Source organism: Nannobrachium achirus, assembly GCF_963921795.1.
Source record: "Nannobrachium achirus genome assembly, chromosome: 16".
In the NCBI taxonomy this organism is placed as follows: Eukaryota; Metazoa; Chordata; class Actinopteri; order Myctophiformes; family Myctophidae; genus Nannobrachium; species Nannobrachium achirus.
Window position 1 is genome coordinate 35,740,456 of NC_137823.1, and position 26,749 is coordinate 35,767,204.

General features: G+C 42.9%; 1 protein-coding gene across 1 annotated transcript; it reads right to left on the bottom strand.

Annotated features, from left to right (window-relative positions):
• Nucleotides 1-950: 950 nt before the first annotated feature.
• Nucleotides 951-26,188, bottom strand: LOC308300987 (solute carrier family 23 member 1-like; the record flags this gene model as incomplete). The annotated part of the gene is made up of 13 exons (XM_080744883.1): nucleotides 951-1,201; nucleotides 1,374-1,469; nucleotides 2,307-2,415; nucleotides 2,545-2,709; nucleotides 13,378-13,631; nucleotides 14,505-14,661; nucleotides 15,816-15,936; nucleotides 17,760-17,941; nucleotides 19,135-19,266; nucleotides 19,363-19,390; nucleotides 23,234-23,391; nucleotides 24,595-24,726; nucleotides 26,144-26,188. 13 exons carry the CDS (start codon nucleotides 26,186-26,188, stop codon nucleotides 951-953), a joined length of 1,830 nt encoding a protein of 609 aa, XP_080601009.1.
• Between the last annotated feature and the right edge of the window lie 561 nt (nucleotides 26,189-26,749).

A 26,749-nucleotide genomic window follows, 5' to 3' on the forward strand; every position in this document is an offset into this window, starting at 1 on the left:
TCCAATTCAACTGTAAAACTGTGCTGGCAATGAATTATTTAACCTTGAATTCTTTAGGGAAACTTGGTTGATTTCGCAGTGCAGAGGATGTCTGATGCTCTTCTACACTCTAAGCATAGACACGTGCACACACACACACACACACACACACACACACACACACACACACACACACACACACACACACACACACACACACACACACACACACACACACACACACACACACACACACACACACACACACACACACACACACACACACACACACACACACACACACACACACACACACACACACACACACACACACACACACACACACACACACACACACACACACACACAGCTTGGAGCCTGTTGCTTTGGGGGTGTGAGCATATGTCAGTCTCACTCATTTGGGAGACAGTGTTGTGCTGCGTGATGATAAATTGATCCCGCGGGCTGTGTTTAATCTCATCTGGAAGTGGGAAGAATAGAGATGCTTTAACCGATTCTGTTTCTCCATCTCTGTCTGCGTCCTGCTGTGACTCGTATTGACATTTCTGCGCAACAGTTGAGCCGTGGCACACCGTGGACAGAATTTGAGAAGTTTTCAAATAAACTTGTATTCACACTCTGACAGGTTTGATTACACCGCATGAATCTGGGACATTTAGTGAAAAGTTTAACAGTTTAATGGGACAGTTATGTAAAAGTGAGGTTTCAGTGAGGTTTTCCTGGCTAAAATAGACTTTAAATAAATAATGATTACAATTTAACTGACTTCTTCAGCTCCACCCCTTACTTAAAGCATATCTACAGTACATGAAAATATATTTTAGACCCTGGAAATAAATTCGGGCAGTTCCAAATATACATTTCCTCCCATACAGGAGTATCCAAAATATCGTATTTGACGAAATGTTTACATCTTTTTACAACATGAAATATACATAGTAGTCCAGAGTTCACAGAGACTGTTGATGGATGACCTCTGAGGTGTTTGTGTTGTCTGGATATGTCCCATCATCCTTAGGCGTGTGCAGAGAGCTGGGTCCATCCCAGCGGCAGAATGGAACATAGCGGACGCAAGAGTAGGAGGCCAGGCGACCACTTAAGCCGAAGGGAAGGTCATAAACCTCGTCCGTTTCCAAGGTGCTGCTTGAATCTCCCAGGTGGGCTGCGTTCCAGGACAGCAGGCCGCGTTCACTCTTGCTTCCTAAAGCCAGATTTCGATTTAGTGGCGTGCCATCCCAGCTGCCAGTGTTGTGCACCAAAAATAGCCAATGCACTTCAATACGTAAATACATGCCATTTGATGCGATAGTAGGACGTTTATGTTACTTAGCAGCACAATTTGCCAAAAAATGTATTCTTTTGATGAAGTTTACCTGGAACTGTGTTGTCGAGAAGGAAGCCAAGGAATCCTCCCACAAACATGCCAGTGGTTAGTAGCACCTTCAACAATTGGTCCAGCTCCACCACACCTGGCACAAGGCACAGCACTATTATGTTCTGCAACGTGACAGGGTTCTTGTACGATGAACCGCACAAATAGCCTATCTACAAGCTCACAAAGTGTTGCATAGCAACACGTGATCTGCTATTTTCACTTTTTTTCTTTTTGGAAAACATTGACTGGTGTAATCAAACAACATGTTAGTTGTGAGTGACACATTATGTTGTGTCGAGTCTTCATTGACTTCTCTCTGACACTCTTTGGAACTCCCTACCCGTAGAGATAAGGCTAGCGGAATCTGTGCCCCGGTTTAAATCCTTGCTGAAAACCCACCTCTACAGAATTGCCTTCAACCCCTAGCACTCCTGATTTTAATCTTTGCCTTATTACACATTTTCTATATTACTTCTTTATTACTTCTTTTTATTATTACTATTACTATTAGTATTACTACGATTACTAGTTTTACTGCGATCCTGTGATTTGCTATAACTTTGCATTGTTATTGCATTTGTGTTGCCGATTCTTTGTTTTATTGTTTCTTCTGTCAAGCACTTTGTGACTCTGTTCTTAAAAAGTGCTATACAAATAAAGATTATTATTATTATTATTATTATTCTACATGTGGTGAACTTGTAGATCTGCTATTTTCAGTGCAATCAGGCATGGTGTGATATGGTGTGTTATCTGCATTCCCCAGTTATATTCAATTGGGGGATGACTGGATGTATGTTGGGTAATAGGATTTATTAGGCATTTCCCAATTATACATAAAGAATCTAGTAAAATGGCATACAAGTTCCAGTATAGCTGCAGTAACATCTTCAGTGTTTATTTAATGTTGACAAGAGTGTATCCATTATACCAGTAGTAAGGAATTCAGGATGTTTGTTGATCCAGTTTGGAATGACAAGTGCAGAGAACATGGAGAAACCAAAGATGAAGAGGTTCCTGGAGGTGTTCATGTCAGCAAACTGTAAAGTGAGGCATTTTAGCAATTAACCAAAACCAAAACAAAGAAAATCAGGAAAATCAGGAAAATCAGCTGGTCGGATTCGTACACAACAGACATTTAAAATGGCCTCTTTTACAGTACAGTTTACCTGCAGATTAGATATTCCAGCAGCAGTGATGACCCCGAACATGATAAAGATCATCCCTCCGATCACAGGGGTGGGGATAGTGGTGAAGATGGCTCCTATTTTACCCAGCACACCCATGAGAATCATCAAGACTCCACTGACAATGATAACCGCTCGACTGCCCACCTGTAACGGTAACCACACAGCCAGCATGTTCAACCTTGACCTTGTCTCCAAGGAGTTTGGCACATTTCAATTTAGTTTGTATTGAATTCAAGTTTCAAATATAATCTTAACCACCACTTGGTCGTCCCTCCCTATTCTGGATTGAAAATTCAGTGAAATAGCAGATTTACAAGCTCACAACACATTGAGACACGCACTGATCCTTTAGATCTGCTTCTAGGGTATAATTGGTTAAAAAAGTAATAGACAATTGTCATGAAGTGTATTCATTGTATGATAAACCCATTAAGGATCCCAACAGGGATTTTACACAAGTGAATATGGCTATACCCACTAATTGACCTGTGTATAATGTATCCACTGCAATACTTGCTTCAATGCTGCTACAGAGTGCTACAGTTGCTAGTCCTAAATCTGTATTCACAGTGGGGTCCCACTGTTTGTTTGCTTTTTACCACTGGGTTCTCAATTTATGCACAAAATAAGGTCTGTTGTTAACATAAGTCTAGGAGAGTTTGTTCTATAAAATAACTTACAGCTGCTAAATTCTAAAGTCTGTGATTCCTGTTCCCAAAAGACTACAGGCCAGTTGCCCTGACAACCTTGATCATAAAGTCTTTTAGAAACTGATAAAATAGGAACTTCTGCACAAAAACCAGTACCATCCTGATCCGTTACAGTTTGCATCTAAGACCGAGCAAGGTGTACTGTACAGCAGGGGTTTTCAAAGTGGGTGACGGGGCACCCTGGGGTGCTGTGACGGCAGTCCAGGGGTGCCGCGAGATAATTTGATATTTGGAATTTATGGACACTTGAAAAAATATTTAGTATCATTTTAAACTTGAAGTACAAAGTTATTTTCAGTCAGTTCTAACCAAAATGGCTATTATCTCAATGTTTTCCTCACAACATAATCGCTAAAATATCATCACTGTCGGGCAGAAACCTCGCCTCATCTCCAAGTTTCAAATGTGTACGTCTTTTGGTAAAGCAAAGCTCTGCTTCATCATACAAGACTGTCGCACAAAACTAGTGAAAACAGCTGATCTACAAGCACACAACGCCTCGCGATGCGAGGCGTTGTGTGCTTGTAGATCGGCTGTTTTCACTAGTTTAGTACATTTTATAGATGATAAATACAAAACTAACGGTTTTGGACATACAAGGTTTCCACCCGACAACGACGATATGCTATAAATATAAGGTGCTGGGAGTGAAAATTATAATGTACTGTAGGGGTGCCTCGGATTAAAAACATATTTATGGGGTGCCCTGAGACAAAAAAGTTTGGGAACCCCTGCTGTACAGGACGCTACTTTCACCTCGCTTGACCCTTTATTGGAACACCTAGAGGGCAGTAAAACTCATGCAAAGGTTTTTGGATTTTTCATCCACTTCAGTTTATAAACTCTCTGACTCTTTGGTGTTGACTCTAGTTTGGCTGTTTGGATCCTTAATTTCCTCTCCAACAGAACCCACAGGGTGTGGGTGAAGGAGTGCATCTCAGGATGCTCGCTTCATAAGTTCACCCCAAGGGTGAGTTCTCTTGCCACTCTTCTATATTCTGTATACACATGAATGTCAGAGCCAGTTCTAGAATCAATACATCCTGGTTGAAGTTTGCGGATGACTCATGGGGTCAGTCAACTGCTTGCGGCTGAGCACGATGGTGTGGTTAGGGACTTTGTGCAGTGGAGTGAGGCTAACCATCTTAGGCTCAATGCAAGCAAGACCAAGGAGATGGTGGTGGACTTCCGCACTTCCAAGAGAGTCCCCCCGGTGCCAAGCACCATTAACGGTGAGGTGGTTGAGCTCGTGGATAACTACAAATTCCTCAGAGTACACCTGAATAGTTCACTGGACTGGTCGGACAACGCGCAGGCGATTCACAGCAAGGGGAAAAGCAGGCTGTTCCTCCTGAGAAGACTGAGATCGTTTGGGGTGTGCAATAGGATGCTACAGATGTTCTACCAGTCTGTCATGGCAAGTGTCCTCTTTTTTGGTATAACATGCTGGGGTGGCAACAACAGAGCAGGTGACACGTTTAACCTAAACAGACTGGTGAGGAAAGCAGGCTCTGTCGTTGGGTCCTCTCTGCAGGGGGTGGAGGAAGTAACCAGGGTGCGCACAGCGAGGAAGCTAGATTCCATCTTGGAGAACTCCTCCCACCCCCTCCATCTAGAGATCACCAGTTACTGGAGTAAGAGAGGAAACGACCGCTTTACCTACCCAGGACGGAGATGTGAGCGATTAGGACAATCTTTTGTACCGGCTGCCCTTATGCTGTACAACGAGACACATAACGGACGCTTGAAAAGGTCTCCCTTCCTAACTTAGACTGACGGAACCATTGCTGTATTGACTTTGACCTCTAAGGACCTTCCAGGGAGAGTGCTCATGTGCGTCTTGTGGTGACACACTTCCTAGTTTCTTCTTCTCTGAGCTGTCTTTTTGTTTTTGTTCTTTTTTCGCACTGATTTTTGACATTGCACTATTAGGTTGTGTTGGTAGTTTCTGAGTATTTTGCTTTGTTTAACAATGACAGTGAGATACTTGTTTGCACTAACTAGCATTGACTGCTTTGGTCTCTTTTGTAAGACACTTTATGTATATATACTTATATATTATTCGCCCCCTCTATTGATGCACCTTCTCTTTATTGGTACTGTACTGCTCTTGTTTTTTTGTTTTTGTTTTTCCTCTTTCCTCTTTTCTTTTCTTACGTCTCTGTAACTTTGTAAATAACTGTATACTGCTGTGCTACAACTGGACAACTGAATTTCCCCCTTGGGATAATAAAGGTCTATCTATCTAGTTCACTAGGAGAGACCAAGCATCAGACAAAATATAGGTTTAAGGTTGTTTATTATAAGACCGAGAGCCTGGTCGTTTATGGGCGCATCGCATGCGTGGCATGAGATGTGCGGCATAAACGTCCAAGAATGCAGAGTGCTAATGGTCATCTAAGGACAGCACTACACGCAAGCGTGCAGTGTGCAGCTTAGATGGTCAAGGGCACGAACAACATTTAGGTTTTGGTGTATGGTCGTTTATGGACTCATCGCATGCGCGGCATGAGATGTGTGGCATGAACGGCCAAGAATGCAGAGTGCTAATGTACATCTAAGGTCAGCACTACACGCAAGCGTGCAGTGTGCGGCTTAGATGGCCAAGGGCACGAACAACATTTAGCTTTTGGAGTATGGTCGTTTATGGGCGCATCGCATGCGTGGCATGGGACATGCAGCATAAAAGGCCAAGATGCTGAGTGCAAAATAGTCATCTAAGGACATCACAACACGCAAGCGTGCTGTGTGTGGCTTAGATGGCTAAGACGCCCGAACAGCATGAGGGAGACGGCACGGGCATCGGGGCATGAATGCCGTAGGTGCCGGCTTGGTCATCGGGGCATGGATGACATGGGGGTGCCAGCATGGTCATCTAAGGTCACGCACCATGCGAGCATGGTGTGTGCAGCTTGGATGGCCAGGGGCGTGAAATGACACTCTGAGTGCGTGGTCATCTAAGGTCAGCACCACACGCGAGCGTGTAGTGTGCAGCTTAGATCGCCATGGGCACGAGAATGACATTTGGGGTGCTGGCATGATCATCGAAGGTCATCACCACACGCAAGCGTGTAGTGTGCAGCTTAGATGGTCAGGAGCATGGACGGAGGATGGCAGGCAATGAGGGGGGAGGTTCCGGGGGGTCGCAGACCCAGGTACTTTGGCTTAGGGGTCAGGAGCACGCGTCCGTGCTGAAGTATGTAGAGAGACCCCACTTGGAACCTGTAGAGAGGATAGAGGTAGAAATGAAAGAAGAGGGAGGGAGGGTGGGTTACTGGAAACTATGCACGCCGCCGTTTTTTCAAGTCGGGTTTATATACCACCGTGATTGGTAGAGGAGGAGTTGTCGGCTTGATAGGAGATGGGTGAGTGGTTGGCACAGGGTGGCATGGGTGGAGTTACCGGTGGCTGGTTAGGGGTGGTAGATTGTCCTCTGCTTGGCCATATCTCCTCCCGAACTTAAGTTGTTCCAACTCCATTTCACTAGGAGAGACCAAGCATCAGACAAAATATAGGTTTAAGGTTGTTTATTATAAGACCGAGAGCCTGGTCGTTTATGGGCGCATCGCATGCGTGGCATGAGATGTGCGGCATAAACGTCCAAGAATGCAGAGTGCTAATGGTCATCTAAGGACAGCACTACACGCAAGCGTGCAGTGTGCAGCTTAGATGGTCAAGGGCACGAACAACATTTAGGTTTTGGTGTATGGTCGTTTATGGACTCATCGCATGCGCGGCATGAGATGTGTGGCATGAACGGCCAAGAATGCAGAGTGCTAATGTACATCTAAGGTCAGCACTACACGCAAGCGTGCAGTGTGCGGCTTAGATGGCCAAGGGCACGAACAACATTTAGCTTTTGGAGTATGGTCGTTTATGGGCGCATCGCATGCGTGGCATGGGACATGCAGCATAAAAGGCCAAGATGCTGAGTGCAAAATAGTCATCTAAGGACATCACAACACGCAAGCGTGCTGTGTGTGGCTTAGATGGCTAAGACGCCCGAACAGCATGAGGGAGACGGCACGGGCATCGGGGCATGAATGCCGTAGGTGCCGGCTTGGTCATCGGGGCATGGATGACATGGGGGTGCCAGCATGGTCATCTAAGGTCACGCACCATGCGAGCATGGTGTGTGCAGCTTGGATGGCCAGGGGCGTGAAATGACACTCTGAGTGCGTGGTCATCTAAGGTCAGCACCACACGCGAGCGTGTAGTGTGCAGCTTAGATCGCCATGGGCACGAGAATGACATTTGGGGTGCTGGCATGATCATCGAAGGTCATCACCACACGCAAGCGTGTAGTGTGCAGCTTAGATGGTCAGGAGCATGGACGGAGGATGGCAGGCAATGAGGGGGGAGGTTCCGGGGGGTCGCAGACCCAGGTACTTTGGCTTAGGGGTCAGGAGCACGCGTCCGTGCTGAAGTATGTAGAGAGACCCCAAAAGAATCGGATCTTGGGATTACGAGATCGAGGAGAGTTCGGCGTTATGTAGGTCCGGGGAGTTGGAACGGATGTAGCTGTGGTAGGCTTGGGAAGAGCGGCCGAGGATTTGTATGAAGTGGTCGGGAACTCCCTTGCTTGATGCTGTGGATGCGGCTCCGATTTCCAAAAGAGTGACTGGAGAAGGTTCTGGAGAGTTTCGGTTAGGGGGGACCAGTCGGAGGTGAGAATGGAACCATATGCGGGTGACAACGGAACCGTGGTTGGTGAAGGAAAGTGGGCCTGAAGGAGAAGCGTGCTGTGCACGTCGGGAGTATGTGTAATTAAGGTGGGGCTCGTAGGGGCTGAGGAGACGAGTTAGAAGATGGAGATGGTAGTGGTGTTGCCGTACTGGTTGGTTGTGCTGTGTTAGATGATGAAAGCGAAGGAATTAGGTCAGCGAGGCGAGTATGACGAGCAGGGTGGAATCTCTGAGCATCTTAGAAGACCCCAAAAGAAATCAGGAGGGAAATGGCGTTGAGCATTGTCTGTGTGGGCATCTGTGTGGCCAGTGCGTAGGATGTGGACACACCTGGCTAAAAATTGAAAGGTGGGGGGTTGACTGATGGATTGCTGTGACTGGACAAAGGGACTGCTGGAATGGCTGCATTGTGGGGAAAGTCCTTGTCTTGTTCCTTTGGAGGCCGTCGAGTAGTATGGTGATTTGAGGATGTTGGATGAGAAGAGGCAGTTATTGATTGTGAAGTTGGTGCCGCGCAGGTAGACGGAGATGGTTGATGTTATGGCGTTTTGTTTGTTTCTGGGGGCATGAGAAGATAAGGATGAGGGCATGAGGAGATGAGGATGAGGAGAGGCAGTTATTGGTTTTGTGAAGTTGATGCCGACGGGGATGGTTGATGTTCTGGTGAATTGTTTTGTTCCTGGGGACAGGAGATGTGGGAGTGGGCGCCGGCACAGAAGGTGCACATGTGGAGCATTTTGCATGAAGAGAGGTCGCAGCCGCCCTCATTAAAGTTGTTACACAACATTTTGTTCTCCACGAAAACAAGAGGGCGGCCGCGACGGTCTCTGGCCTGGGAGGTTGCAGGATATTGGTAGCTGGTGTTGGTTGGGGGCATGGGCTCGCTGAAGAGAGGAATTGCAGGGCTGGAGGAATGCTGCGGAGTGGGGGGGCAGGGGGCGGGTGCGATGAAAGAGCACTGAGTGGTGGGATGGGCAGGGCAATTACAGAGGCTACATGTGTTGGTTGACTTCCCTGCGAAGATCCTGCAGTATAGGTCCAGGTCGAGTGCGCCCCAGTAGGTGGCTGTGTTTCGTTGAATTAGTCTGGAAGCGGCTCTGGCGGAAAACTGGCGATGGTATTCGTAGAATAGTGTGCCTCCAAAGCGGGCGGACAAATCCATACAAATGAATAGATGATCATCTAATTCCTGGCGGCGGGATGGGTATGAGGAACTGATGATGTCACGGAAAATGGAAAATGCCAGTACAAACTCGGTAGGGGTGAGGATGGTTGAGGAAGATGACGTGAGTTCACGGAGGGTTATGGAGACTCCTCCCACTTCGACGGATCTGGGTTGATGGTTTGTTGCAGTGGGTCGGACAAGGGAGGAGAGATCAATGTCCACACCTTGGAGGATCTGATGTCTGAGGGAGGAGGAAACCATGGGGGTATTGAGTGCCAAGGCTCATGGGGGCACAGGAGCTGGAGTGGCTGTAGCAAGTGAGAAAAAGACAGGTTTGGGAGGAGCATATAAAGTGGGAACAAATGAAACAGACTGTAGAGGATCATGCACGAGTGGAATGAGGGGAGTGTGGTAGGCTGATTGATTAATACTGGCCGATGTTGTTGCTGAGACTGCTGTTGCTGTGGCGGCTGTTACTGTAACTGATGGATAGCTGGACTGGACATGATGGGGAGACTGCTGGAATGACTGGCGTGTGGAAGTGGTGGAGGTCGAGTAGCCCCGAGGCAGCCTGGTGACGTCATCTTTTGACGGAGTCGCCGACCGAGTGACGTCACGGCCGTGCGACTGAGCGGCCTGACGCGACGCGTTTCCGCGATGCGACCAAGATAACTATAAAGAAGGTAGAGTCACCAAAACGGCTGGGCATCCGCCATTGACGCTCATGGGAGCCAAAACTGGGACCGGAAGTTGTGTGAACTGCAATGGAGTCCATGGCAGAAGGATGACAGCCAGCTGGACCATGCTTGTGAATAAATTATTTCTGAACGTTTGTCTCTTTTGTCAGTTAATCGGTCCAGGAATATAAAAGAATGCATATCACAGGTTGTTTTCCAATCAATTGTTTTTTTATGTGCACACTGTATAATTTTATTGAGGCATCTAAACAGCGTCATCCTCCGTCATGTATCGTTTCTGGTAGTGTTGCCAGGTTCTGAGAAATAAGCAACCAGGCCTAGGAAAACAAGACCAAAATAACCAACCAGGGCCAGGCAGGTAGCCTACTAGGCTTTTATGAGCACTTACTGCTGTATTGAAAATAACCATCAACAAGCTAATAGATCTGCTAAGAATTTGATAACTTTCTGCATAATGAGCACTTTCTATATTGGTACTTTTTAAATATTTTATTTTAATATCATTCATTTTTAATTCCTGAGTTTAACTTGTGAGATTATTTCTAAATTGCTGTATTGATTGATTACTTACAGTTTGCAGAGACAGGTACAGAGAAGTAGGCTACAGTAGGCTACAGTACAAGTTCTGCTAAAATTATTTTTCCAAAAAAGTACAAGTAGGCTATGGCTTGTTTCCATGGGGTCCTTTGTACTCAATTGATCGAAACGTTGATAATATTGATGATACTTTTACTCAAGTAAAAAACGTTGGTACCACCACCACCACTTAGAACCACTGGTTAAAACAATAAAAATCCCATTCCCTTGTTACTGCATATCCTATGCAAAGTAGCCTACTGTGCTCCATCGGTCTCTTTCAATGTTATGAGATACATAAAGTGGCTTAAAATAAGACGAAAAGCTTACTAGGATCTCCTTTTAGCTGACCTTGTACCAATGATTAGGCTACAAGTAGGCCTACTGTCATAAAACTGTACGTTTTCCAGGCTGTTAATACATTCTTCAATCAATAAAAAATAAATAAATAAGCAACTTGTTCACTTTAGAACAGAGGTCTTCAATCTGCTCCATCAGATGGAGCAGATTGAACATTCGGGTAGGCTATATTCATGTATGACATTGTGTTTCATATGTATTTTTTTTAAACATGAATACATAGGCATACCTTATTGAGAACAATGTCAATAATACTATCAACAATGTCAACCTCCGCGGACCCCCTGGGGGTCGTCGACCCCCCCCCCCCCCACACACACACACACACACTCCCAAGACGCCACCTGCAATAACCAATATTTACAAGCAACTTCACAGACAAATAAGTCCAAAGTCGCTTATAATAAGCACACATGGCAACACTAAATCCTTGGCACGTTCAGAACGTACATTGTACTCTTTAGATACCTATAAAATTGCACAGTGTGCACATTGAAAAGTAACATAGCAGAAAAAAAGTTTTATATGATGTCTTTTATTTTCCAGAAGTGATTATTTGACAAAGGTCTAAGACAGTCAGAATAATTGTTTGTTGTTGGTTTGTTCATGAGCTTCTCCACGGACTTCCATGGAATCCAATGCAGGCCACCAAACTTCCGGCCGCAGGTCTGGCTCCCATGGTGAGACGAATCTGCCGTCTGGAATTGCATGATAGCGAAAATGACGTATATGTCCCTACCTTGTTTTTAATTTCCTTGGATGCGACGGCCGTGCAACATCGCCGTCGCCGTCGTCACGGAAGCTTGGTGGTGGTGGAGTAGCCGTGTGAGTACTCGCAAGCCGCACGGCGTCGCCACCACGAGACGCTGCTGCCGAGCGAGCGACGTCGCCGCTTGGGTTGCGGGGAGAAGAGCGGTGGGTTTGCTGAGCTGGTGTTGACGCTGACGGGCGCCGTTGGTGAGGAGTGAGGTACGGCTTTCGGAGTTTGCGTGGAGTACGGAGGAGGGAAGGAATGGAAACGGTGGATTTAAACTGTCGTGGTGCTGCAGACTGGTGAGTAGACGTAGTGGGTTGTTGTTGGAGACTGGGGTTGTATATATCCTCGTCGGAAGCGTAAATTTGTAGAAGGTGTGCCATGCTGGAGTTGCTAGAAGGTGTAGAATGTGTTTTTTGTGAAAAGGAGTGTTCAAAAGTTTGACTGTGGAGCTAAGCTTGAAACGAACGTAGTGCAGCGTTTACTGGAAACTATGCACGCCGCCGTTTTTTCAAGTCGGGTTTATATACCACCGTGATTGGTAGAGGAGGAGTTGTCGGCTTGATAGGAGATGGGTGAGTGGTTGGCACAGGGTGGCATGGGTGGAGTTACCGGTGGCTGGTTAGGGGTGGTAGATTGTCCTCTGCTTGGCCATATCTCCTCCCGAACTTAAGTTGTTCCAACTCCATGTCATGGCCCTGTGCTGTGGTTGATTATGTGTGGCTCTGCAGGAACCTAGCTGACTATAAGAGGGTCAGTCTGAGTGTCTGGCTGTCTGGTTGGTCTGTCTGTGTGTTCTGAGCTGATCTTGCAAACTGTGGACCGATCAGATTCAGCGCCAAAAAAAACTATGTTGAACTACTGGTCCCCCTGTCTTTTCTGTGCACATCGAAGTCACCACTACCATATGCCCTCTTCACCAGGAGTGTTAATCCCTACCCACTGGTACCTGCTTCAGATTCCCCACACTACAGTTAAGACAAGACAGACACAAACACTCATTAATCTCACAGAAATTACCCTCCTGAATGCAGGGAAAAGGAGGTAGCTTCTACAGTACTTGTAGGATGATGTTCTTGCTGACTTCTGTTCATGTTATTGCGGCCAGATGATTTTGTTCTATAATAATTTTCGACTTTATATAGAGGAGCATGACAGGTTAGTCATCGTTGTTTTGTTCTTATTGCTGCTCTGATGATTAGGCCTGTGTTTGTTCATTGATGCAGTGCCGCTGAGTCTGTGCTATGTTTACTAATGTCATTTTATATTTCTTTGTTTGTTTTTATGTTGCACCTTGTGCTGCAAAACCATTACCCTTTGAGGACAAATAGAGTTGAAGTTGAAGTTAATATCTCAACTATGAATGATGAAGCCATTATGTGCTTTTTAGTTTTTTATACATATACTTTCCAGTGTGGTTAATTTTATTATTTTATTCAGTGTTTATTTGTGGAGATGATCTTGCTGAACTGACTGAACAGACTGGCATCACTATTTTGGCAAATAGTAGATCTACAGATCTGGGAACATTAAAACGGGTAGATAGTAGATCTACAAGTTCACAATAAATCACTATTGTCGAAATAGGTGGTTAACATCATAACTAAGCCTTTCCATTGAAAATCTGCTGTGGGAACACCTGTAGTACTTAATGCTATTGCTCTCCATGAAATGAAAAATAAAAATAAAATAAAATGTGGTGTCTGTGTGTGTGTGTGTGTGTGTGTGTGTGTGTGTGTGTGTGTGTGTGTGTGTGTGTGTGTGTGTGTGTGTGTGTGTGTGTGTGTGTGTGCGCGCCGCACGCGCGTGCATGCGCAGTGTAAGGGGCATCTACTGTACCATGCCCCATGTACCGGTATCTCACCTTGGTGATGCCCAGGACTCCCACATTCTCACTGAAGGAGGTGGTGCCATTCCCTGTGCCCCACGCTCCTGCCAACAGACCTCCAATGCCCTCCACGGCAATCCCTCTGTTGATGGCATGCTTTGGGGGAGGCGGGGCCCCTGAAAGCCTCGCACAGGAATAGTAGTCTCCCACAGACTCGATCATGGAGGATATGATGCCAGCCATGATGCCCATCACCCCTGCCACATTTACAGCTGGTACGCCCCACTGACCTGAAGGAGTGGTCAAAATGTAAGTGGCATTAGTGTAAGTGGCTCACACACCTTTATGTCTTACGTCAGGTACTATGTGTAAATACTGTATGTAGATAATTTGTTACTTGCGCCAGCAGAGCGAGCAAGTACTGCGTTCGGTGCTGTTTGTATCCGGCTGTCTGTATCTGTCAGACAGTACAACAGGTGCTACACCAGAATGTTACGTGTAGTGCTCAACATCAGCAAGAGTACAAACAATAATCTGAATGCTGGAATATCAAGGGTGAGCGACAAAATAGCAGCCAGGAGAATGAGACTTTCAGGACTCTGCCAAAGACACCAGGCAGTGGGAACCAACAAATGGGCACCGGTCACGAGGACGTCCCACACTAACATACGTGGATGTACTCAAGAAAGACGCAGGAGCACAAAGCGCAAAACCGGGATGACTGTCTGGAAGCGATGATGAGGACGACCTAGAGACCTGATACAAATAACAAGGTGCAACTTGCCCACCCACATACGTGCGCGTTCTGCTGGTCGCAAGTATATTTCTTCGGAAAGTGTGAGTGCACAAGAAGCAAGTTGGCACCTCTTCAACAGAGTGCAGTCTAGTTTGTTTTCTTTGATTGATCTCTCTTCCCTCTTGCCCACTCTTCTTCTCTTTATTTTTCAATGAAAAAAATTCTATTTCACCCACTGTTTTGCACCTGTAAACCTGCATGGCAACAAAGTTGCTGATTCTGGGCAACCAAATAATAAACACAGACTTTATTGATAAGATAAGATTAATATAATACAGTTATTGTAAAATGTAAAATCATGGCATTTTTTCTTTAAAACCTGAAAATGAATGAACATGAAAGTAATATAGGGATGTCATGACTTTACCGGGATAAGGGAAGGTGAACCAGGAGGCAGAGCCCACCACATCTCCCTTCACGTCGGTACGAGCCAGGTAGCCGTACTGCTCTGGGTCTGAGGGCAGGACCTCATAGATGGTCAGGAGGTAGCAGAGCAACCAGGACACAGCCATGGCCAGCAGAACCTGAGCACAGGTAGGGACAAAATTAGACCTTAATCCGCATGGGTTTTCAGATCAAAAGGGCCCTGTACTTTTATGAGGGGGGCCCATGGATTAGGAAATTAGAGACCCCTAACATATTGGACACTAAATAGGCTACATAAAATAGCCTATGAATTTATATGTAGATACTAAGGGTGGCTATTTTTATTTATTGAAAACTAAATGAATTTAAAAAATAAATCCCTCGCCACTGTCGCCAGTAGGGGGGCCCCTTGGGTTTATAAAACTCATCAACCCATTATAAATTACACTACTGCTGTGGTGGAAGAAGTATTACTTTTTTTAAAACCGCTAAACAAAGGGTATTTATTAAATGTAGTACATCATATAATTAAATATTCAAATATATTTTTTCACAGAATATAAAAAGTGTGAGAAACATAAATATCAACTGGTAGGTGTCAGGTGACGTGCCCCACAACCAGTGCGTCAACTGCCCCCCTGTGGCTTGGAGATGCAATAATAATAAGCAATAATATTCAAAAGAAATCAAACGCCCATAAATGATTTTTTTAACTTCAATTCCGCAAAAAAAACAGATTATACTTTAGTACCCTGGCACTACAGTATTCCATTTTTCAATATTTCATTAAATTACTTAATTTGGACAAGAGATAATAAATACAACTACCTGTAAGGCAGCATGTTCAACATGTTCAAAGTATTAACAATTTAAATGTTTCGATTAAATGACTCTACTTAAAAATTTGCTTCATGCTCTAATACGATCAAAGTATAATGTTCTTTGCTGGTTACTCAGGCTTAAGAGTATTGTCCCCTCACATAGATGCTACGAGAGTGTTGATCTACTTTAATTATTTGTCCAGAGTGAGGGACGCACACTGGTACTAAACCAGACGGAGTCAGTTTAATGGTGTTCTCGCCAGGCTCAGGGTGTTTAAGGGTAAACATTTGTTTTATTATGCAGCCACTACTCAGTGGAATGCACTATCAGCAGATCTGAAATCCCTGAATTCCCTTGCAAGGTGTAAAACTGATCTTAAATCATGGCTTAATTTAAACACTAACTGGTCTTTTGCCTCGAATGGATCTAATTCTGATTTAATAGGACCACAACATCCCCAAAGAGTAGAAATACTGTCTCGTGTACATACTGGTATTATCTGGAAGATGTACATCTTTGAGGTGTGCAGTTTCTTGGTCTTGCTATATGCAGGGATAGGGACTGGTATGCCGCAGAGGAACTGGGAGAACAGGACGATCAGGGCTATGGTCCTGCATGCATAAGAAGAACCATTTCAGCTGCATTTAGCCTAATTAGAACATTTTCTGTAGGCCTACATCCTGTCTTTAATAGGGCATGTCGCTATACAGGGCGACATGGGGTGGAAAACGCCATGGCAAAACCAGTGGTCCTGTATCTTTAAAAACTGGCAGCGGCTGTGTAGTATGCTGGACACCAGACTTTGTAAACGTGTATTTGTGTGGGTGGACCAGACTAGAAATGTGAAGAACTATGCTCATACTGTTAGAACGTTCATTGGCTCGCTGCACTTATAAAAAATATGGTGAAGCAGCTTTCTGCTTCTATGGACCGACAGCTTGGAATAAACTACCACTACACCTAAGACAGGCAGCCTCGGTGGATAGCTTTAAAGCACAGCTCAAGACCTATTTCTTTACTCTTGCTTTTAGCTAAATTTTTTAATCCCTATGCTGCTATTGACGTCCGCACGGCTCTGAAATTGTTCTTCAATGTTCTATGCTTTTATTTTTTCTTGCTTTATTGTAATCATTTTACTTATCTCTTTTTTATGTATTTTTTATTTCTATTTTACTTTTTCTCTGTTAAGCACGTGTGCTTCATTTTATGCTCTGTAAAGCACTTTGAGCTGCATTTCATGTCATGAAAGGTGCTATACAAATAAAGTTTTATTATTATTATTATTACCTCATCTTGCCAACATAGACACCGTACTCACAAGAAGTGATATAAAGTGCCTTGATCAGGCTGTTGCAGTGGCAGATGAGGAGAAGTGGCTTCAGCTAATAAATAAGCCAGAAGGAAATAAACTGCGTACCTACTGTTGCTTTAAGAACAGATTTGAAACTGAATCGTATTTACAAAGTATTATGTCCAGGCAGCACAGGAGCGCTTTTGCAAAGTTCAGATGTGGAGTGGCTCCTTTAGCCTTGGAAACAGGCAGATATACAAACACTCCAGCAGATAGTCGTTTTTGTACACTATGCAGTAGTGGTTCAATTGAATCTGAAGCCCATGTCCTATTACACTGTGACCTTTATAAGGACATTCGTTCCGAACCTTTCCGTTCGTTATCACAAGAGGTTGAACTTTTTAATGAGCAGGATGATGAAAATAAACTGAATATAATTTTAGCTGGTAAACACGGTGTAACCGAATGTGCCAAAGCCTGCCATCTCATCTTAAAAAGAAGATTAGCTTTTCTCAGTACCGGTTCATAAACTGCCCCACTGTTTATTATTATGCTTTTTCTGTGTATTTTTATTTTTATTTCTATTTTTGTATTCTCTGATTCTTTTGTTTTTTAAATGTGTAACTGTTTTTTAAATGTTGGTACTTTAATGTACGTTTTTTAACTTATGTCAACTGAAAGGTGTCTCACAACTCCAAGTGAGTGGTCCTCAAACTATTATATGAAATATGCTGCTTGTTTTTAAATTGTATGGTCTGAGGAGTGACACTATAATAAAGTTTTCTATCTATCTATCTATCTATCTATCTATCTATCTATCTATCTATCTATCTATCTATCTATCTATCTATCTATCTATCTATCTATCTATCTATCTATCTATCTATCATGCACAACAAGTCAATCTTATACTCCATTTAAGGCAATACCTTGGTTTCTCAAAGCTTTCCATAATGGATCAGTCATCAAGATGTTTTAATCCCAAGATTTTTTACAATAAGCCTGACTTTGAGTAAAATGGGTTTTCATAATCACACTGATGCCAATTGTGCATGCAAATGCTTAAAGCGAATTATCGCCGCAGACCTGATTATTCCCAGTAATCTGGGTATTAGCGTTCATGTAAATGCACTCACTACTCACAAAGCAGAGATGCCCCAGTGGCTGCCGGCTTTGGTTCCAACCATATCATACTGGGCCAGGGCTATCAGAGAGATGGTGGGAGCAATGGTGAGGGGGCCAATGAAGCGCATTAGGAAGCCAATGAGACCCGTGCAACCCACCAGGATCTGGAAGGCAGAACCCACCATGATGGAGCCCTGAAGCTGTGGAATGGACATGCAGTACAGGCACACACGGTTCATTACAGCTATGGTCACAGAATAGAAATGAGACAACAACATCATGCATTATTGTTAGATAACTGCACAACTCAACATGAATATCCCTCGGCTTACATATATTACAGTAGCTTGTCGAATGCGCAATTCTGATTGGTCAGTCACGGCAGGGACGTGCAGAGAATGTTAGAGAGGCAGGGACTGAAATTTCTAAAAGGGCCTTTTTGTGGAAATAATAGCAGACCTCCAAGCTCACAACGCGACTTGTGTGAAAGTTCATTTTCTTCTGTAATATAATTAACATTTTTAAACTTTCATATATTCTAGATTCAGTGTGCATGCAGTGAAATATTTGAACACCTTTTTTAGTTTTAGTTTTTAGTTTTAATTTAGATTTTTATGGCATACAGCTATTTAATCCATATCTCAAAATATTAGAATATTACACGCGACCACTCAAAAGAAGGATTTATAATACTTTTGAACTTCATCAATGGGGCGTGGCATGAAGATGGTCAGTCTGTGGTACTGTTGAGTTGTTATGGAAGCCCAGGTTTGCTTTGATTGAGGCCTTAAACTCATCTGTGTGGTTGAGTCTGGTGTCTCTCATCTTCCTCTTGACAACACAACTCAGATTCTCTGTGGGGTTCAGGTCAGGCCAGTTGGCTGGTCAGTTAAGCCCAGTAATACCATGGTCAGTACACCAGTTACAAGTAGTTTGGTCTCTGAGGTGCCAAGTGCTTTTGGCTAAAGGAAATCAGCACCTCCATAAAGCTTGTCTACCCACGGAAGCACAAAGTGCTCTAAAATCCTTGTGTAGATGGCTGTGTTGACTCTGAACTTGATAAAACACAATGGACCAACACTAATGCAGTGCTGGTTTTGCTCCACTTATTATTATTATTTTTTTTATTTTATTATAACTGAACTTTTCTACACAATATTCTATTTCTTTTAGATGGATCTGTACATGCTCACAAGGTCGTGTGCATGGAGATCTGCTTTCAAAATCTTTGGTGGTTAATTTCACTATAATTTCTCTAGCTACAGTAGATGCTAATCCGTTAAGAAAGTGCTGTATAAAAATGACTATTCAGATTCAGAACGTCCTTAAAAAAAAGAAAAGAAAAAAAAGGAAAGGTTTTTGTTTTGAGTGGTGTCTGTACTGGCTGACTCACGGTTCTCAGACGTGTCTGCCACACCTCTATGAAAACAGGGGAGGAAGTGTTCACCAAGCTAGCGTTCTGTGTCCAGGCTGGACACTGCCACTCTGGCATGGACAACATGGACATGCAGGGAGCCAGCAGAGCGAATGTACTAGCCTGGGACCAGCCTATATACAATGCAGCTACTAGTAACTGCGTATGTTTTAACATGGCTGGGATGTCTAGCTCCAGCTAGGCTACGAATGTACCACCCTGGAGGATGGGCAATCTGGAATAGAAATCAAAACTTTTATACTTTCATTATTTATTATAATATTATAATATTATAGGTCTCATGCACAGTTTCATGCTGGTGTTGCAGACCTGTGTGTAGTTTTCCATTGAAATTGTATTGCTTCAACTCTCATTGTTTATGAATCTGAATATGTTCATGATCAAACACACGATTTTCTAAGTCTATTGGAAAACACCTCTGTAGCTCTTTTGTTTTGCAAATGATTGTATGATCTTAACTGGCCTAGTTAAACAAGTGAAACATGTTTTATGAGAGTCATACACTCTCATAAAGATATCTAATTACCCACAGGCAGTACTGAGAATGTAGTGACCTAGTACAGGGGTCTGTGTTGTCCCACCATGACCCCCATAGAGTTTGTTTCATCGGCACACGCACATGAATGGATGACAACACGTACATTTCTGCACACATCTCTTCATGCGGATGTAATGTCTAATCCCAAAGCTTCTGCTAGTAAAGTGGAAGATAAAACATTATCATAAAGTTGAAGTGAAGTTGATAAAGTTGAAGCTGGATAAGTATGACACTTCTATGAAGAATGGAATCTGTCTTCAGACCACACCTTCCTTACCTTATACTGCAGGCTATTAAAGCCTCTATCAATAATGTCCTGTCCCGTATAATATCAAAAATTAACTTATATTGACTTGACAAGGTAGTAATAAGAAAATACATACTGTAAATGTTTAATAAGACGTAACATCTGCACAGTGAATCGTCTCTTCTAACATACCTAACTCCATTTCTGGCCTCCAACCTAAAGGTATGCAAGAAAGGTTGAATATACCTGCACATTAAGCTGAAAAATCAGCAGAGCAAAATACTGCTTTTGAAAGCACTGCTTACAAATTCAGCTCCATCTTATTATCAGTTTCTCTTTCCTTCCATTAGTCCTTCTTGAAACTCAGCCAAACAATAAAATATTGCACTGTTTCCAAAGCCTACCCAACTGTTACAGATGTTGTCCAAAAATCATGCAGATCGGTACACAGTATCTCTATAGCCATTAAACGAAACAGGTATTTCTTACATTGATGCTCCTACATATTATCATGCAAGCACCAGTTAAAGTTACTTTCCATCCCTCATATACTGTGTGCACAGTGCACATCCCATAACCCACACACTGCACATCTTTTCGGAGCTCATATCTTTGAACGGGTAAGGGCTAGTTTTAATAACACTTTGCATTGCACTTTAACACAGTTCACAACACAAATCTGTGACACTTGCTTATTCTGGTTTATCCTCCAGAAAGCAGGTATCATGTGTTAGCATTTTGTAGCTATACCAATGAAATAGTCTCAGTTAACCAGGAGGATCTGTTTTTGTTATACAGTATACTGGCTAACTGGCTTACTGACCTCAATTACTTCCATTAGCAGTGCTAAACTAGAAAGATTAAATAGAGGGTATCCCCGACACTGTGCAACTATCATTATTAGAGGAATTTTGCCCTTGCCCTTGAATGTGGCTTTGTGCTTTGACTTATTTGAACCAAATGTTACTCATCCAGTGATGTTAATAGGTTTTTAATGTAATGAGTCCCGGGACCCCAGAAGAGTTTTTCGGATGAGTCCCAGGGATATTTTATGGGTCCCAAAAAAATTCAACGCCGCGGAGATGGGTATCGTTCACCTCTGAATCGATACGATACCTTTTTCGATACCTGGGAATCGATACGATACCTTTTTCGATACCGTTTTCGATACTTTTTTATGTATTATTATTATTATTACTACCCTTATTATTACCATTATTATTATTATTGACTTTTTTCTATAGGCTATTTTACACACCACAATAGGTTATTAAGGCCGTCTAAAGACTGAGCTTGTAGATCGGCTATTTTCAAAATGTTTGCCTATTTCTTATATTTATTTTACAATTTGGCAAATGTTTGAACTTAGAACTAGGATTTCTAAATACACTAGGCTACAGACACCCATTTAATTATATTTATATCACTGGGACCCCAATTTATATTAAATGTTAAAAAACTAGAGTACAAATGGAACAGGTCCATTTGGTTCCATTTGTTCACCGAGTTACAGACCCATTAAGTTTCCAAAAGATTCCCTTTTACTTTGCTATTAGCAATATAAAACGTTTTTATATTCAGCAAAATGTCAGTAATGGTATTGTCTGCCTCTCATTATTGTCAAGGAAGAAAGTACCGTATGTCGCTGCCTTGCTTAAGTTTCATCAAGGCAAAAAAAAGCACCCTAAGACACACACCAAAAGTTGTGTGTGCGGGGGAAGGGAGGAGGGGCAGCCACCCACCGTTGCACAGAAATCACTTTCACTTTCAGCTTATGACAAACGGCAGCTTTTAATCAATGCACAAGGATTTAAGGACATTATATTTATAATGATTACAAGAACATTCACTACCTGTAGCTATGGAGTAGGCCTACTCCGTTGGAACCTACTCTGTTGGAACGGAAATAAACTTGTACGTGCTGTTAGACAGACAGTTGGCTCCTCTCCTCTCCGCAGGTTTAATAGGAAGCAAAGACAGACACCACGGTTTGATTTGATCATTGCGTAGTCAATTATGAAGGGATTTCAAAAATTTAAACGTCTCCATATTGCTTGGGAAGTCTACTTAGCAGAACATCGCGGCCTTTGCGATTCGCTAATCGCTAATGTTTTTCTTTTACCGCGATGCGGTAAATTATGGATTAATAATGGAGGCGCGTCCCCGGGACCCCAGAAACAAGACGTGAATGCGTCTCTGGGCGACATGAACGCGTATTTGACGCGGGACGCGCACGTAATGACATCACTGCAATCTCTTCGGGGCAGACGCCTGATACTGATCGTTCCCACCAAACGTCCTGAGAAATCCACAGATCTGTTCTTGATTTGGGATCATGGCTATGTTCCCTCAACCCTATGTTCCCTCATGGACCCCTTGATTTTGACCATGACCTGGATTGTAACCGTGCTACATGGTGAGAAAACATACTACTCTAAAACTGTGCTTGTACCAACTGAATGATTCCATGGGTATTTCACAGGACCATGGTATGTTTAAAATCTCTTTAAGTGTCAATTGATTTACACTAAAATGCGCCAAGACAAACACTGTACATTGTACAAGTGTGTAACTGACACTTATAATACAGTGTTTCTGATCTCATTCATCAGGTTGTTCTGCCCTGCATATACAGTACAATAAAATAATGATCATTATAACGGTGGATGATCAATTGAATGGATGACAGGTCTCCTACTCAGGGGCGTCACAAGGGGGGAAACGTGGGACTGAGTTACTAGGGCCCAAGGTGGAGGGGCCTTCATTATTTTATATTTTAGCTATTGAAAAATAGCAGATATACAAGCTCACTGTGCGGCACCGTGTGCCGCACTGCAAGCTTGTAGATCTGCTATCTTTGAAAAGTTGTGAAAATGTGTCTTTGAATATAATTTTTTAAGTGAACATTTGTAACTAAAAGTTTGCTTCTGGGGGGTCCCTGGAAGTGAATATTTTGAGATGGGGGGGTCCGTGGACAAATACATATCATTTTGGGGGTCCTTCACATGAAAAAGTTTGAGCACCACTGACATATATAGAAACATAGGTTTTTCAAAAAAGTATTTTCAAAGACACATTTTCAAGATTAAAAAAAAAATAGCAGATCTACAAGCTCGCAGCACGGCACTTGGTGCCGCGCTCTGAGCTTGTATATATTTTTCAATAGTTAAAGTACAAATAATTGTGCGGGGGCCCGCAGTGAATCCTTGTACCCATGCAGGGCCCAGAATTTGGTGCGATACCCCTGAATGAATGACCTGTCTCCCACTCACCTGACACCAAATGTGACCTGTAGTAAGGTGCAGAGGCCAGAGACAAAGAAAATGGTGCTGATGAGCTGGCTCTGTGTCAGGCCATCGTGTTGAAGACAAAGGCCCTCAGAGAGGATCAGAGGGATCGAGAGGATGCCGCCAAACGCTGTCAGGTAATGCTAGATGGGAGGAGAGGAGAGTATTTTTGAGAGAGTATTTTTGTTTATATTAAAGCAGGGGTCTTCAACGTTTTCAGGCCAAGGACCCCTCAGCATAGAGAGAGATGACGCCCAGGGACCCCCTCTACATATTGTATAAATGTGTGATGGAGATTCTCATCGATTTCATAGAAAGATTCATAGACTTTTTGACACTTAACCACTTAAAGTCTTAAATCGTCGATACTTAGTAAACTTGACCTTTCACTCTGTATTTTGTCTACTCTTTTTTACCTCTATACACCAAACCTATTAGCTAAAAATAGCTGATCTACAAGCTCTCAACGCCTCGCAGTGCGAGGCATTGAGACCTGCTGTTTTTGGCTAAAGTTCTCCTTAAGAGAATGTGAGGGTTCAAGTTCATTAAAAATAATTATCCTATCACACAAGGATTTGGCAGTCCCCCCTGTAGTAACTCTGAGGACCCCCTAAGGACCTCCTGTTGAAGACCCCTGTATTAAATCAATCACTTCTAAAAACACAAACATAATCACGCCACAACACCTATATGCATCCCATCTCATCCTATTTATTTCAGTTTACTTGTTTGGTACGGCAAATGCACAGGGACTTGACTAGATAATGTTTCCAGGGTACAGATTATGACTCAATGGGCAATGAGAACTGTAAATTCAGCATGCACACGTGGACAGGGAGCAGAATATGGGGGAGGAAACAACATTCCATGTCCGTGGCGGATCTCTGGTCAAGATGTTCTCTGTTTTCATTATGCTGATTTAATTTGCTGTTGAAAACAAGGGAAACTTAGAGTAGATGTTGTCTCTTTTCTCTATTAGAACTGAAGATCCAATGTGGCCTCTTGAAGGAAGCAGGACATTCACACAAGACATTCAAGGAGATCCTGTCTAAAGAGTCAAATGCAGTTGTTACACTGTAACTTTTCCCATTTTTATGAATCCTATCTTTCTACTGTGAGGTAGACGAGTGAAGATCTGACATTATATCTAATAATAACTGTAATGTGTGTTGAGATGAGCTTTCTCTCAGAGACGTCGTAAAATCTCCTGCGTAAAACAAGTTGTTTTACATAAACTAGCAGTCTACCTCCTCACAAATACAGTATTCAGGTCAAATTGGAGAAGCTTCCCCTTTAAAAGCAACAGGGCACACAACAGCCCACAACAGGGGAAGAGATTCACCTACTTGAATGGCCAGGATGATACACAGGTACCAGGGAGGCGTGTCAGTCACACAGTACGCCAGTTTGTTTCTGTCATCCTTCGCTGAACAGTTGCTCCCACAATCCACTCTGTCACTGACATGTTGTTCATCTGTCTGCAGTGCCATGTAAACACCACGCAGACAGAGTGTTAGAAACAGACAAGAGCAAGAGGTCACTCCCAGTACAGAAGTTGTAATGCAGGCAGTCAAGTCAAATTTCAAGTCAAGTCGAATTAATAAAGCATCTTTAAAAACAACGGCCCTTGATGTGCTACACAGAGCAGGGGTTAGCAAATTCTAAATAGAGAAACCATCGACATAAACAATACAAAATACAGATCAAAGGCAATAAACAGATTAAAGGACAACATTGTTTTTTTAAGGGTTCATATTTGAGAAAAAGATATATAAAGATATATTTAGCCACTTAATTGTATGCATGCCCCCAATGTGGTGGAAATTCAAATCTATCAATAATCAATGAGAAAATGAGATTGTAAGACAATGTATTAGGTGGTGGTTATGCTTTATGTAACACGATATCATGGACAGAACTACAGTTAACACTCTGGTCAGTGGTAAAGTAGTTCTGGTCAGACACTATAGAGTTATACTGTATGGCTCCAAGGGCTCTGAGACGAGCTGTACCATAACAAGATATGCTTTACCAAAACACTAGCTGCTCAGTCCTAGTGAGAAATCTATACTCTTACAAGCTATAGCCAGTATCAAGTATGTATCATAAGAACTAGATATTAATATAATCAATGAACACAATGATCTATGATCTAGCCCTTGTTGTAAAAAAAACAAAGTTGTCCTTTAAGAACATGAATAAGGAGGAAAGAAGCCACACACTCTTAACTTCAGTGGCAAACTTTATTGACGGATGAGAGAGAATCAAATAAATGGCTTTTATTTGATTCTCTCTCGTCTATCAATAACGTTTGGCAAGCTAAGAGTGTGAGGCTACTTTCATCTCCTCCTAGTTCTGCTCCCACAGCTGGCACCTCATGCCCGTTGCACTTTGTAAAAACATGAATAAAACCATAAAAGCAATTGTCTGTTTGTATCTTTTTCTAATTACTATCAGTCTGCGCTTGTACTGTTGTATTGTAGTTGTACTGTTGTTGGCCTATATGAGATTCACACACACACAAAAATAAAAACCAGACAAAAATAGAAAATACCTATATTTTTCAGCGTAAATTGTGTGGTATAGTTTTAATCTGAAAAACATCATGTAAAAGTCTTCCTAATTTTGCTCAGTGCATGCTTGTGCGCAGAGACAATTCCATACCTTATTGTTTGTAGGTCAGTTGTGAAGCAGTTACAAACTTTGACCCCTGAACTAGCCTCTCTCCCAGTACCCATTATACGAAGAAAAATACAATAATATGAGTTGAAGCTCATTCGTTTTCTGATTCTGATTTGGATTCTGATCCGATCAGATTTCAATTTGGTGACAATCAGACATGTCTTTGTTAATTAATACTTACAGTCTCTGGACGAATGAGGATTTTGTACTCACGTCAAAAACACAATGGTTGAGGCCATTGCTCTTCTTCTTCCCCATCGTCATCTAATGTGAAAGCTTGTTTCTGGGTCTTTCGGGCTGAGTTGACCTAAGAAGAGAAACACATGGAGAGAGAATGAAATGCTAGGAATTACATTTGATCTTTGAGAAGCAAGTCCCTCCCTTTTAGATAAGCATGGAAGCCCATCAAGTCTGTCATTTATGGGCTGATAAAAAAACAATGATGTAGTAAGGCAGTAAAGTAAACAGAAGAGCAGTTCTAACTTATTCATTTACAGCATTCTTTTCTCCTATAGGAAAGTATCAAGGACCACAAAATAATGCTCGGTCAACCTGACATTGCATCTCAGCTCTCTTCCAATTACTATTTGCTATTATACTATATCTGGGAATATACAGGTAACTAGAGAGATTGTACTCAGTATAGAGTGCACCACTGCCAACACCATGCAGTTGTCAATATATGTCATTGGGGACACATTCTCAAGTTGACAGACAAACAAACAAATGGAATGGGGTGAAAATAAAACCCCCATCAAAATCTGTTGGCAGAAGTAATGGTTAAAACAAGGCCAAGACGACACCACAATGACACTGACT